Source organism: Tasmannia lanceolata, unplaced genomic scaffold, assembly GCF_043159265.1.
Source record: "Tasmannia lanceolata isolate RefF3 unplaced genomic scaffold, GAP_Taslan_0.1 ptg000007l, whole genome shotgun sequence".
NCBI classification, from domain to species: Eukaryota; Viridiplantae; Streptophyta; class Magnoliopsida; order Canellales; family Winteraceae; genus Tasmannia; species Tasmannia lanceolata.
Genome location: NW_027518684.1, coordinates 26,741,986 through 26,756,594, shown reverse-complemented (window position 1 = coordinate 26,756,594; position 14,609 = coordinate 26,741,986). Strand labels below are relative to the sequence as shown.

Sequence of the window (14,609 nt, the reverse complement as noted above, 5' to 3'; positions counted from 1 at the left end):
CCAAAAGGCGAATGAGTCAAAGACTCTCTAATAACACTATCTAAAGGATGAATGAGTCAAAGACTCTCTAATCAAGGCTGACTCCTATGCGAATGGACTATCGACTAAGGAGAAGCTTACAAGCAAAAGGAAGAAGAGACCTTGTGCATATTTGGCAAAGGTAAAAAACATCCAGCCGGGCCGGACAGCTACCTAGCCCTCAGGGTGCAACAAATGTGCAACCCAATACCCATAAGGGTAGGGGTATGAAGCCAAGCCGAGTAGGGTGTTCTTCCAAAACCAAACGGCGCACTAAGAGGAGGTTTAGCAAGGGAATGAGACCGGGCGGGTCTAAAAGGAAATAAGAGACTTTGTGCATATTTGGCAAAGGTAAAACACATCCAGCCGGGCCAGACAGCTACCTAGCCCTCAGGGTGCAACAAATGTGCAACCCAATACCCATAAGGGTAGGGGTATGAAGCCAAGCCGAGTAGGGTGTTCTTCCAAAACCAAACGGCGCACTAAGAGGAGGTTTAGCAAGGGAATGAGACCGGGCGGGTCTAAAAGGAAATAAGAGACTTTGTGCATATTTGGCAAAGGTAAAACACATCCAGCCGGGCCAGACAGCTACCTAGCCCTCAGGGTGCAACAAATGTGCAACCCAATACCCATAAGGGTAGGGGTATGAAGCCAAGCCGAGTAGGGTGTTCTTCCAAAACCAAACGGCGCACTAAGAGGAGGTTTAGCAAGGGAATGAGACCGGGCGGGTCTAAAAGGAAATAAGAGACTTTGTGCATATTTGGCAAAGGTAAAACACATCCAGCCGGGCCAGACAGCTACCTAGCCCTCAGGGTGCAACAAATGTGCAACCCAATACCCATAAGGGTAGGGGTATGAAGCCAAGCCGAGTAGGGTGTTCTTCCAAAACCAAACGGCGCACTAAGAGGAGGTTTAGCAAGGGAATGAGACCGGGCGGGTCTAAAAGGAAATAAGAGACTTTGTGCATATTTGGCAAAGGTAAAACACATCCAGCCGGGCCAGACAGCTACCTAGCCCTCAGGGTGCAACAAATGTGCAACCCAATACCCATAAGGGTAGGGGTATGAAGCCAAGCCGAGTAGGGTGTTCTTCCAAAACCAAACGGCGCACTAAGAGGAGGTTTAGCAAGGGAATGAGACCGGGCGGGTCTAAAAGGAAATAAGAGACTTTGTGCATATTTGGCAAAGGTAAAACACATCCAGCCGGGCCAGACAGCTACCTAGCCCTCAGGGTGCAACAAATGTGCAACCCAATACCCATAAGGGTAGGGGTATGAAGCCAAGCCGAGTAGGGTGTTCTTCCAAAACCAAACGGCGCACTAAGAGGAGGTTTAGCAAGGGAATGAGACCGGGCGGGTCTAAAAGGAAATAAGAGACTTTGTGCATATTTGGCAAAGGTAAAACACATCCAGCCGGGCCAGACAGCTACCTAGCCCTCAGGGTGCAACAAATGTGCAACCCAATACCCATAAGGGTAGGGGTATGAAGCCAAGCCGAGTAGGGTGTTCTTCCAAAACCAAACGGCGCACTAAGAGGAGGTTTAGCAAGGGAATGAGACCGGGCGGGTCTAAAAGGAAATAAGAGACTTTGTGCATATTTGGCAAAGGTAAAACACATCCAGCCGGGCCAGACAGCTACCTAGCCCTCAGGGTGCAACAAATGTGCAACCCAATACCCATAAGGGTAGGGGTATGAAGCCAAGCCGAGTAGGGTGTTCTTCCAAAACCAAACGGCGCACTAAGAGGAGGTTTAGCAAGGGAATGAGACCGGGCGGGTCTAAAAGGAAATAAGAGACTTTGTGCATATTTGGCAAAGGTAAAACACCCAACCGGGCCGGACAGCTACCTAGCCCTCAGGGTGCAACAAATGTGCAACCCAATACCCATAAGGGTAGGGGTATGAAGCCAAGCCGAGTAGGGTGTTCTTCCAAAACCAAACGGCGCACAAAGAGGATTTACGAGAGAATGAGACCGGACGGGTCTCCCAAACACACAAAGATGGGCTCTAAGCAACCTTATCATTGCCCTTGCAAAGGGGGAAGCAAGGCTAAGACAACTAATTGACCAAATTGGTCTCTAATTAACAAATGAACAAACTGAGGTGTAATCTCAGAGAGGATTCTACAAATGAGCCTTGCCTCCAAAGGAGGATTGCCTAACGAGACAGAGTATGTCTCCTAGTACAGGTTATAGTATCTAAAGAAATCTAACAGAAATCTAAAAGACTATGCTAGTCTAATCAAAGAGAGAGGAAAACGCTACCAGATAATCGTAAATTCCAATCAATTATTATAAAAACAAATCAAATATCAGCAAAATATGATCTACAACTAAAGAGTGCACAATCTGTAATAATAGCAATCATACAACGATAAACAACATTAATTAGTCCAGACCAGCCGCTGGATAGCCTGATAAAGCAAGAAACAACATTAAACACTTCTATGCCCAACCACAAGTACCACTGCCCCGATATGGGGGTGAAAATGTGAAATCAGATGATGCTAAAGTAATCATCTGATATCACAAATACACAGGATAATATTTCTATGCCCGCCTTGAGATCAGACAGTACTCATGTCGATAATATCGAATAGAGTAGTCATCTGATCTCCTTCTTTCCTAAAACAATTTATTTAAATAAAAGACAAGTGTATGAACTTTAAGAGAGTCTCACCTGAGCAGTCCATTTATTATCATCTTCAAAACTTAACTCAAAGATTAGCACAAGAGAAGAATATATATAAAAAAGAAATCAAAATATTATGATAATTCTAATTTATACAAATTGTAGTGCGTAACAGGGGCATATCTGAAAGGTTGAGTAGGCCTACTAAACAAGAGAGGGGAGCGCTACTTAGATTGAGCGAGTCCCCTAAAGATGGGCTTGGGCTAGCGCCTTCATCGCCCTAATTGAAGTGATCTAAACCTATAGATCTAAACAAAAAAAAACTGATTTTCATTTTTTTAATAGAATAAAAATAAAGTTTACTTTGTCCAAAATCCATTCAATTATAACAACCCATAACAAAAAATCAAGCTATAACATACATATGTCCAATCCTCTAAATAAATAACTCAAGAGTAATTATTACAGGTATTATCCTATATACTCACACAAATGCACATACACATTATCATCAAGGTCAGTTTGCACATGATACTTATTTATTTTTATATTTTTTTTATATTTTTACCAATAACCTGATAATTCTTTCAGATATGAATTAAAGGGCTGCTATACTAGAAGAAAGAGCTGCTATGTGTTAAAACAGTGACATGAACTATGCACAACAGGGACTGAACTTGGAATTACATTTATAGGCAGAATTTATGTGCAAATCTGTGACAGATTTATGTACTTTTCATGTGTAAACTTGCACTATGATAGTGCAGAGAAGGATATCACAGATCACAGGGATTCTTGCACTAATTTTAACCCAGAATGGCTATATAACATCGAATACTTCAGCCAAAGCAAAATAATCATAGATCTTGGAAAGAATATCATTATTCTTAACAAAACATAACCATTGCACACACAAAGATACACACAAGAAAGTTCACTGTAAATCTTGAAAGAATTGCTATGAATTCCAGATAGAATCACGGTCACACACCATTAAATGAATATTGGGAAGAGATTAACAAAAACTAGCTTAAGCTAAGCGAGATTTAAGACAAGAAAAATCAATTACCTGCTTGAGCTTGGATTTCTCTGCAGATTTTGAAGTTGCCGGAGATTCTCAAAAGGTACCGGAGATGAAGGCCTCAAGAATACGATCAGATGATCTCAATTAATCAGATCTGTTGTAAGAACAATCGGATCAAGGCTAAAAATTACCATTAGATCTGCAGATCTGCAGATCTACAAATTAATCCACTAAATTTCGAGATTGTCGGAAAAATTGAAGATCAGAATATGAGATATTGCAGGAGGATCGGAGAAGAAGGAGATGGGGGTTTTGAAGGTGATCGGAGGTCCGATGATTCCGATTGGAGAAGACAAGATTGGATCAGAGAAGGAGAAGGATTATAAGGGAATCGGATTTGCAGAGAAAAGGGATGTTCGGTGGTGGAGAGAAACGGAGGTTCGTCGGAGATGATCGGAGAAGATGGGGGCTGCCGGAGAAGGTTGATGAGTTGGCCGGAGAAGGAGGAGTTGGAGGATGCGGCTGCCGGAGAAGGATCAGATCCGATCGAAAAATTCGATCGGATAAGATGATTGGCGAAGGGAGAAACCCGATTCCCTCTCTTTCTCTCTCTCTCTCTCTCTCTCTCTCTCTCTCGGATCTCTCTCTTTGCAATCTCAGATCTGAGATTTTAGATCTCAGATCTGAGAATCCAACAACGAATGGCCGGCTTGTGGAGGTGGATCGGAGTACAGATCGGATGGTGGATCCGGTGGATCTGCAGAGGAGGATGATGGGCGGTGGAGCCGGTGATTGTGCAGAGGAGGAGGATTGGAGGTTGCCGGAAAAAGAAGCTACCGAAGAAGGTGAAGGAGATGGCCGGTAGAGGAAGGCTGGAGGAGGAGAAGCTTGGTCGGAGGAGGAGGTTGCCGGAGATATTGAACGGCAATCTCCCTCTCCTTCTCTCTCTGTTTTTTTCGGATTTTTCACGAAGGATGAACAGTACCCTCTCTTCTCGATTTTTTTTTTTATATATTAAAAATATATGCTGATATTCGCACCCCCTTTTTGATAAAGCGCGCGAACTACTAGTTGCACTCTTCCCGCTTTGTCCTATTAGCGAAAGACAATCGGAATTTCGCACCTCAAAGGCGCACCCCCTCTGCAGATAATCCACCCCCCTTACAGATTTGCACTACGCTCACTACTTCGATCCGTTCACTGATCAAACATGCTCGGATTTTGACAAAATTTTACAGGGACCTATGGGGGACCCTAACCTAGCTTAGGGTTCAATTTGGGACCCCAGCTCACTAGTTTGGCGAGGTTTCGCACCAGCAACACGAACTTGGGTCCGATCAAAATGGGGTGTCTACAATAGGGTACAACCTGTAGGGACTCTTGATATCGTATAGGAGTGGAACTAATTCCTTCTTGGCCTGTTCCTAGCTGATTATGGTAACATCAAGATGAAAACCATTGAGATAGACACTGTCTCCTACTGACTTTCCATTAGGATCTGACAAGATAGCGCCTACTTCTAAGTCTTCGTCACATCGGATAGTGATAACTTTGTTACCTTTCATGAATTTAAGCTTCTGATGTAAACAAGAGGGCACAACTCCAACTTTGTGTAGCCAGGGTCGTCCTAACAGCAGGTTGAAGGATGATTTGATATCAGGTACTTGAAATTCAACATAAATTTTTTTGCCGCCCATAGAGATGGCAGTAGAAAGAGATCCGACCATATCTCGTCAGGAGTTGTCGTAGGCCATGATGCCTTGATTAGATGAGGAGAAATCACTGGGACCAAATCTGATGGCTGTGGCCGTGCTCAGCAGATAGATGTTCAAGGCAGAACCATTGTCCACGAGTAACAAGGAGAGGGTTGGAGTGATTCTTTCCTTCAGGGGTCAGATCGTGATCTGAAAATGAGAGGGCTGTAGAGGGTCTGACTGCTGCAACCAGATTCATAAACTGCTCGGGTGTAGTATCCTTCGACACTTGGGAAGTCTGCAAACTTTTGAGGAGAACTTCTCAATGTTTAAGAGATACCTTTGAGGTGCTTTGTACCTTTGATATATTTCAATATTCTTTTCATTGCTGCCCAATGAGCAGGACTGGGATTAGTTTGATATCTACTTACTAAGCCCATCGGATAGGCCAAATCTGGCGTAGTACACAACATTGCATAGACCAAGCTGTCAACTATTTGAGTTTACAGAACATTGAATCTCTATCTTGTCCTTCATGTGGACACTAACTCAAAGAAAATTTCTTATCTACCACTAGGGGTGTTTGCACATAATTATAAATCTGCATTTCAAAACATTTAAGTAATGTATTTAAGTACATTTCTTAGCTTAAACACAACATTTTATTATTCCTGTCCATAGTGGTTTTAATCTTGAGTACATAGGATGCTTCTCCCATGTCTTTCATCCCAAACCTTAGGCTGAGTTCCGACATAGTTTTATTAATCATTTCTATGTCATTTCTCACTATAAATATATCATCCACATATAGGGATAAGATTGCAAACTTGCTCCCACTTTTCTGCATATATACATAATAGTCTAGCTTGTAAACAACAAAGCCAAGTTCTAGAATAAATTGGTGAGATATCAAATACCATTGATGTGAGGATTGTTTCAGACCTTGTAAAGATTTCTTCAATCTATATACCTTTTCCTCCTATCCCTTCACCTAAAAACCCTCAGGTTGGTTCATACAAATTATTTCTCTCAATTCTCCAATGCTAGTATGATCCATAATGAGGAAAAGTTGACAACTGGTGAGTAAGTTTTTTGATAATTTACGTATTTTCTTTATGTGAACCCCTTGGCAACTAACCAGGCCTTGAACTTGTCAATAGACCCATTGGACTTGTATTTCTTCCTCAGCCCCCTTTACACCCTACGTCATTTCAGCCCTCAAGTAAGTCACATAGTTCCCATACCTGATTCTTTTCAATAGATTTAATTTCTTCTTTCATGGAATTAAGCCATTTTTCCTATTCTCACAATTTTATTGCATTGTCAAAGTTCATGGGATCTATAATTTCATTTGTGTATATCTTTGCTGAATAATCATTCAAACAGGAAGGTGGTACTCCAAGTCTCTTGTTGGCAGACAACTTTAGTTCTTTTTTGGGAATTTCTAATTTTATGGGTACATATGGGTGTACCAGGGTAATAGGTCCTTCCGACCTATCATTATCAACCCCCACTATTATCAAAGGTTCTTCATTCTCTAATTGTAGTTTTTTCATCTCTAGATCCTCTAGAAATTCAACTTTCTTACTTTCTATCACCCCACTATTACCAGAGGTTCTTCACTCTCTTATTATCAAGGTTTTAAATTTCGACCAAAATCCGAAATTTTGGGTTTCGGTCGAGACCGAAACCGAAATTGTTAATACCCGAAACGGTCGTTTATTTCGGTTGAAATTTTGAAATTTCATCCGAAATTTAAGCAATTTCACCCAAAATTCCCGATTTTTTATAATTATTTAATATTTTCCGAAATATCGGCTGAAATTTTGATAATTTCGGTCGACATTTTGTACGAGATAAAATAGTCATTATTTGATTTCGGCCGAAATTTCGGTTTCGGTCCTCACCGAAACGCATTCCGAAATTTGAAACCATGCTTATTATGGTTCATCAAGTGTATCAGGGTGATCTAGTTTTCTTTCAATCCATAGTTCATATCCATAGTTCATAGGGGGTAACACTATAGTAGTTCATGACTTTTGTTCTTCTAAAAGCAATCCTGTTCGAATGAAAGCCTTGGTTGAAGCTCTATATCAATGTTGGTTACGCAGCACATAAGTGTCACACCAACTATATCAATAAGTGAGACAAGCTTCAAGTTAGTGGCCACTTGATTTTGTTTTTTGAAAATTTCAATTCCCACTTGTCTTTAACCATTAAGTGATCGATCACGATGTCCACTTTCTTCATAATGCAAGTGTTATACATAAGGAGCAGCTGGACAACGATTTATGATGTGATATCAATGAACGAAGGTTTTCTCGTTCGGTAAAGGCTGTGTCTTTATGGTGTCTTTTCTCGCTCGGAAGAGATGAGAAAACAATGTTCCCTGTTTTCTTTTTCTTTTCTGCAACCATTGCCACTGGTTCTAGCCGTTTTCTGACAAAAAACGCACCCTAGAACCAGTGTAGAATTTGTAGCGGGTACAACCCTGTTTTAAAACTCCAGCATAGTCACGATCAGCACTCTTGAACTAGCTTGTGCCAAAGTGTCATCCGCTACAGCACGACAACGAAATTCAGATATGAATATCCACAGCCATGCGGAGTGGCTCGACCAAAGGATATCAAATGACAAACCGTTCAACGTCACCGTCAAAATTATTCCCCGGGCCGATTTAGGAGACATGTGGAAAACAAGAACAAACCCATGTTCGTTCTCACAACAGCACAAACTCCCCTTTTGTTTTATCAGAACTCTCATCAAAGGACTCTTCCACATCCTTTTTTTAGTATAAATCTACCTATGTTACTACCTCTTTCTTTATATATTCCATATTTGACAAACAAATAAAGCTACTTGCTTTGAGTTTCTTTATCCCAAGACAACCCTTCCTTTTTAATATTATGTCTCCTCTGCTAAGGAATTGAGATAATGAGTGACCAGAGAAGCCTACGGAAGAATAAGGGTGCGTTTTTTCATAGACCATTGTAGACGTACACCCCATTTTGTCAAGATCGGACTAATGGTAGGTAGCCGCGAGGATGACTCCTATGATGACTGCCACAGCTTAGATTAGTCATAGATAATAGATTAATAAAATTGAATGAACTGCATAGACACGCACTAATGGTAGACAAAATATTTTTAACAAAAGTCTAATCGTTTACAACGCAAGAGCTTACGACACTCTAATGGACATTTTGATTCAAAATGAATCATGTTTTGAAAACTGAAAGTCTGATTCAAAGAAGATTCTGAATAAGATTTGACAGATCAGTGATCCATATGGATCGTGACCTAAGCATAGGTGAATCCAATCTAAAATGGTTCCGCTGACACCCCTACATGCACGCCCTTCTTGGATAATATTCCTCCCTCTCCTCCTTAAAAACATGTGGCGCACACATACATTTCTCATCTCCCTAATATCTTGTGAATGTCATATTATGCGATTCAGAATGAAAAAAAAGTGCAAATGGGATTGTGCAATCCAGAATATGAAGCATGAGGGTTTGGCTTTTTAGTAACAGTAATAAGGACCAATATTAAGTGGTGGACTTACTTTGTTTTATCCGAGTTACTCATCTAATAAGCCCTTCCAATGTATTGGGAAGGTTTCCTTGTTTCCATGCCACTTTCCCTCCGGTTGGAAACTAAAACATGAAAGAGTGTCTTTTATACATTTTGGAAAACCTAAGTATAAAAACACATATCACGGGCTCATGGTTTGGGCGGCTAAGACCAGTAAGATAAAAATTGTGGGTTTCGCCTCTCAGGGCTTTTTCTTGGTTTTCCCTTGTGAATTTTCATAGGTTTCTCTTGTATACGGTCTTGGGTAGATGACAAGGAAAAGGTTTGAGGGTTTGCGGGTGGTTCGATGGTTTATCCTGCTGTAATCCTGTTGTAATCACTGTCTTTTGTTTTCTCATAGTGGAAGATCATGTTCTAGCCCGTGGATATGGCATCCTTGTCAAACCAAGTAAAATCTCAGTGTTTATATTGTGGCTTGTTTTACTTTATACATTTCGGTTTATTTGTGCACGATCAAATCAGATTTTACCTGTCGGGTTTTCCCAATATCCAACGTTGGATCTCCAATGACCCTAAGGTTGTGGAAATAGACAATATTAAACGTCCCATACAATGTATTTATGGTTGGTGCATGTGTGAAGGCAACACAACAGGTTATGAAAAAAGAGAAATACTTTTTTCATAGAATTAAATGATAAATCACACCTTCTTTCTTGTTCACAATTTCCTCACTTAAGAAAAGAAGTTAAGCATACATGAGATGGTGAGAGAGAGAGAGAGAGCTTTTAACCTCAATCCCCTATTTCTAGAGTCACCACTTGGATTGCGGTCGAGTACCTAATATTGGGCCTTAAGAAAAAGCATACTTTCTTAGTTTTAGATATCCGAGATTGCTACATTGACTCGAAAAATCGGCTTGAGTACCTGCGTGTTAGTCTTTTCAAAAATATCGAGCCGTAATCTGTCTTTTAGACTGACGATGAGGAGGAATCTTTTTTTGATGATTATGAGGAGGAATCTAACATTATCTTTGACCTTCCTTTTCTCGACTCATCTAAAATATTCTAGAAAAAGACGCTGTTGCCCTTCACTTTGGCCGCTTGACAAAGACAATCTCTGTTTTTTTTTTTCGGAAAACACTTTAAAAACGGGATTACGTTTGGAAAATAAAAACGGGACTGAAATAACCGTTGATTTGACCTTTTTAAACAATATATTGCTTTTATGGGGATTTGAGCTCTCCTATTGTCTTTTAGCATACGTGGCTCCAATCTTGATGCCCGTTTTTCTCGTCAAAACGGAATCCCTTTTTGCTAGCAAATCTCTTCTTCTTTTTTTCTGTGGGTACAAAAATCAGGAACCAGCGGCAAATTTTAAAGGTCCAAAGTCAAAGACGTGGCACGTTAGTCCTCCATCCCAAGAAGATATCTAAAACCACGTGGTCAAATGCCACCCATCCGATTTGACCAACCAAACGAAATCTGTGAGAAAGATCAATGGGAAGATCTATGGTCTCTAATCAACCACGTGTCGCATTACAGAGGTGATTAAGAGGACACGTGTTATGATCGTCGTAAGTCATTACCGTCCAAGTCGGACACGTCATTAGTTAACGGCGATTAACGCCCGTTAATATTGACGGATACGTCCGTCATAAAACTGGAGGTATGATATGAAGGAGAGAACATGGTTTTGGGAGTTATGTTGCCGTTGAGAAAGGCGTCATGTGGTCAGACCCGTACGAAACGTTTCTTTGACTGTAATCGCAATTAATCGGCTTGCGAGTTTGTAACGGGCTCGGCTTCAATCGGCTCTTACTATCTCGTGCCGATTGAAGCATCTTGTCTTGAACCAATTGACGAAAATGCCCCTGATTAAAGGGAGAGTTGAGCTAAGATAATTTGAGCTAAACATTTGATAAAGAAAGAAAAGTGTGAAGTGCTAAAGATATGTTAGGCTATTAGGCTTAGTTCCTAATATATATTTTATGGGTCGACTTGAGCAAAGTCTACCTGATCGCATCCATTGATCCAATGAGCAACCACAAGCCCAGCCAAATGCTATTGAGAACACCTCCATTGGATGAATACATGTTTTCAAATTTCATTTGAAATCCAAAATTTTGGATTTCGGTTGGAACGGAAACCAAAATTTGGTGAAATCCCACATTTTGGCCTAAATTTCTGAAAATTCGATTCAAATTTCGGAAAATTGATTTTTTTTTAAATAATGTTATTCTAAAATTTCGGAATGAATAAAATAATACTTTTTTTTAATTACAGGATTTCGGCCAAAATTTCTATTTAGCTGAAGCCGAAATTTAAAAACATGGATGAAACTAGGTCTTAATATTTTATGCCACTTTTTCAAGGTTTTGTGGATTTTTGTATTATGTATCTTACCCAAGAGATGTCCAATTAGCATAGGACTATGATCACATTGGTCACCTGGTTGGACCTTGTGACCCACCTGGAATTGATCACCACCATTGCAGTGTCTACTTAGGTCCCGTTCAATTTGGATTTTTAGAATTGATTTTGAGTCCAAAGTTGATTACTTAGACTCAAAATTAAGGCCCTATTTGTTTTGGATTTTAAGAAACGATTGTGATTCCAAAATTGATTATTGAACTCAAAACTAGTTTTGGACAAGGCTTAATTTTGAGTCCAGTAATCAATTTTGGACAAATAATCAATTCTCAAAATCAAATAGAACCGGTACATAATTTTAAGTCCCATTAATAATCAGTTTTGGACTCGAAATCAAGTCTCAAAGTCCTAATGAACGGAGCCTTAGTGGTTCTTGATATAGACTTCCATGACAACAGCATAAAAATCATGAGTCAACCCGTGTGGTCTTACTCTCATTCTAAATAGACATCCCATTCATAAAATAAAAGTGCTAAAAAATCAACAGTCTATATTTTGTTAGTAGAACCTTATAAGAAGCTTGATGGTCCCATACTAAATAATCACCCAAAGCATATGATAAAAAGGACTATAGAGCCAACTATCTAGGGTTTCTTGGTGAGATCATCCAATTCTTATCAATGGTCCAGACTTTTTGCTGCTGGTCCTCCCTAAAGGGAGAAGACCCTTCTCCTGGAGATGATAAAGATGAAGGCTCCCAAAAGAAAGACGGAGGAAAATCCCTTTAGAGAATCTCTCTCTGAAGGTCCCTTTAAGATCTCTTCTCAGAGACTCCCTACAGGGAGAAAACCTTTCTCCTCGATCAACGAACCCGATCAAGCTCATGTGGCATGAGTGGGCCCAAAAACTTACTTAAAAAACTGACTTTTAGCAAAAAAAAAATGTTTAACAGCATACCGTAACTATAGCATTTCCCAACTTTCCCAAAATAATTAAAGAGGGTTTTTTGGTCAACATAAGAAAGTTGAGACACATATCTTGTAAGGAACTTTAGCCGAGCCATTATTACAAGTTTACAACAGCCGGTTTTTAGACTTCTTCAAAGTTTCCAAACCCGCGACCGCACGTGCCGACCACACGCTCTCTCCGCTTTTCCGATTCAGCTATCTATATAATATCTTCATTTTCCCCCATACAATTCCTATCTCCTTTCATATAAACTTTCCTACACACAGGCTTTTGTTCTCTCTATTTTGTCTATCGATCTATGGCTGAGACCTCAAAAAATTCCGGCGAGGCGTCGAAAAATTCCGGCGAGCTCCGGCAAATTCCGAGCAGATTACAAAGGCGGGCCCCAGCATCCATAGAGGTGAAATTAGGATCCGATTGGAATATAGCTATCCCTCTATTGTCACCCTTAGTTGTCACATCACCACCCCCTTTGTTTGATGATCGGACGGTTGAGATTCCCAAAGAGGAATTGGGAGTGGATCGTCAACCGTCGATCAATCAGAAGCCGAATTTCCGATCTTGGCAACATCCCGCCGCTCCGTTTTACGCCGAGCCCGCTCCGGCAATGCCCCAGTTTGTCCCCCAGTGTACATAATTTTGCATTTTGTATCATGAAATAGAATGATATTTGTGTATAGCAAGTCTTCTTGTTTTTTCAATTTTTTTTATGATCATGAGATTCATGACTAGAAGAAACTGATATTGGCACCACTTTCTCTAATAGATACACCCCCTATCTCTTCTTCTTCTTACAAATATTAGGGGTGTCAATGGGGACCCAAAAGGTCCGAAGGAACGTTAATAGATAGGATTTGCGCACATGAATTGGATCCGATTGTGTCCATTGGATCCATATCCTAAGGTCTGAATATATTTTGGAAATACCCTTCATATTTTCCTTCATTTTTGTCTATTCAAGAGCGATAATTGTGTTACATTAAAAAACCTACCAAGAATAACAGTTAGCATTTTAGATTTTCTTTTATTTTTTCGCCTCATTGACACTCTAGGGTTGATTCTCCTCTTTTTCTCTTGAGTTTCTTCCCTCTTCCCTCCCTTAACCTGAGACCTAATTACCCTAATTACCAACAATGTAAGTAGGACCTAGGACACTCCAATTAGGGGTGGAATTTGGGTGGAGTTTGGGTTGGGTTGGGTTGGGTTGAGCTTTTGCTAAAAAATGAATTGGAACTAACCCTATTGTGACTTGATTTTATAGTAATAGCTCAACCCCAATTCCCAACTATAGACCTGAGCTGCACCCCTAACAACAATGGACGGTCAGATTCGAAATGGATCGTGATCTTGACTCATAAAGTAGGATGCGAGAAGCGCACCAAAATGGATCTAACCGATAAGTGATCTTAACGGATCCTGACCAAGACAGAGGTGGATCCTATCCGAATTGGATCCCTTAACAACCCTACTTAAATTAGAAATTTTATTGGTAAAAAAAGGGTGTGTCTATAAAAATCAAGGGTTGAGAATATCAGCCTCATTTTCCGGTCAAGGCACGGTAGTTGAAAGATGCCTTTCGCATTGGATGAGGGGTCTTTTTGAATACCACAAATTGTCGGTTCTTATTTGTAATATTCTTATAATAATAATAATAATAATAAATACTGTAAGGGGAGTGATATCTAGGATATTTTGACAAGGGCCACTACAGAATTTGTTTAAAATCTTTTCTGACTAGATGTCGATAGCATCTTCTGTATTTTAACATCTTTGAAAAGCTAATTAAAAATGTTTGATGTTGATAAAGTATTGTAATAGGCCTGAAAAGGGGTAATTTAAAAATGTAAAACAAAATTAGTAGTGTCATTATCAAAATATGGTACTACAGATATTAGTCCCCTTAATTTATGCAAATGAGGTCTTATCTAAATAATTTTTTATGGTGTCAATAGAGAGTTCTAGCTAGTTAACCCATCTTGGGATCAACCATGAAATTTTTGATTTCATATCACATTCGACAATTCGGTTGGCCAACATGAGATATAAGACTTAATTGGGCGAAAATTATGGATCAACCTGCGCAACCAAAATTATGGCAACTATTATCATTTATCAGCCTGTTTTTTTATTTGTGAGCCAATTTCCTACCTAAAATTTTAAATAATTTAATGCCAGTGCCATTGTGAGGTTTACGGGTGCAACTCGGGTCGGGTTGGATCGGGTTGAGGCCAACCCTAACCCAACCCGATCGAGATAGCATTCTGTCAACCCTAAGCCGACCTAACCCGAGCATTGGGTTGAGGGTGGTCAACCCTAACCCAACCCGCTTCCAAATCGGGCCGGGTTGAATCGGGTTGGGTTCGGGTTCATCTAG

The 14,609-nt window shown here is 40.2% G+C and overlaps 1 protein-coding gene across 1 annotated transcript; it reads left to right on the top strand.

The window, feature by feature from the left end:
* The first annotated feature begins 12,457 nt into the window (after positions 1 to 12,457).
* On the top strand, positions 12,458 to 12,988 carry LOC143881190 (uncharacterized protein At4g14450, chloroplastic-like). Its single transcript, XM_077384173.1, has one exon. The coding sequence runs from the start codon at positions 12,534 to 12,536 to the stop codon at positions 12,870 to 12,872; it is 339 nt and encodes a 112-aa protein (XP_077240288.1). The 5' UTR covers positions 12,458 to 12,533; the 3' UTR covers positions 12,873 to 12,988.
* The last annotated feature ends 1,621 nt before the right edge of the window (positions 12,989 to 14,609 follow it).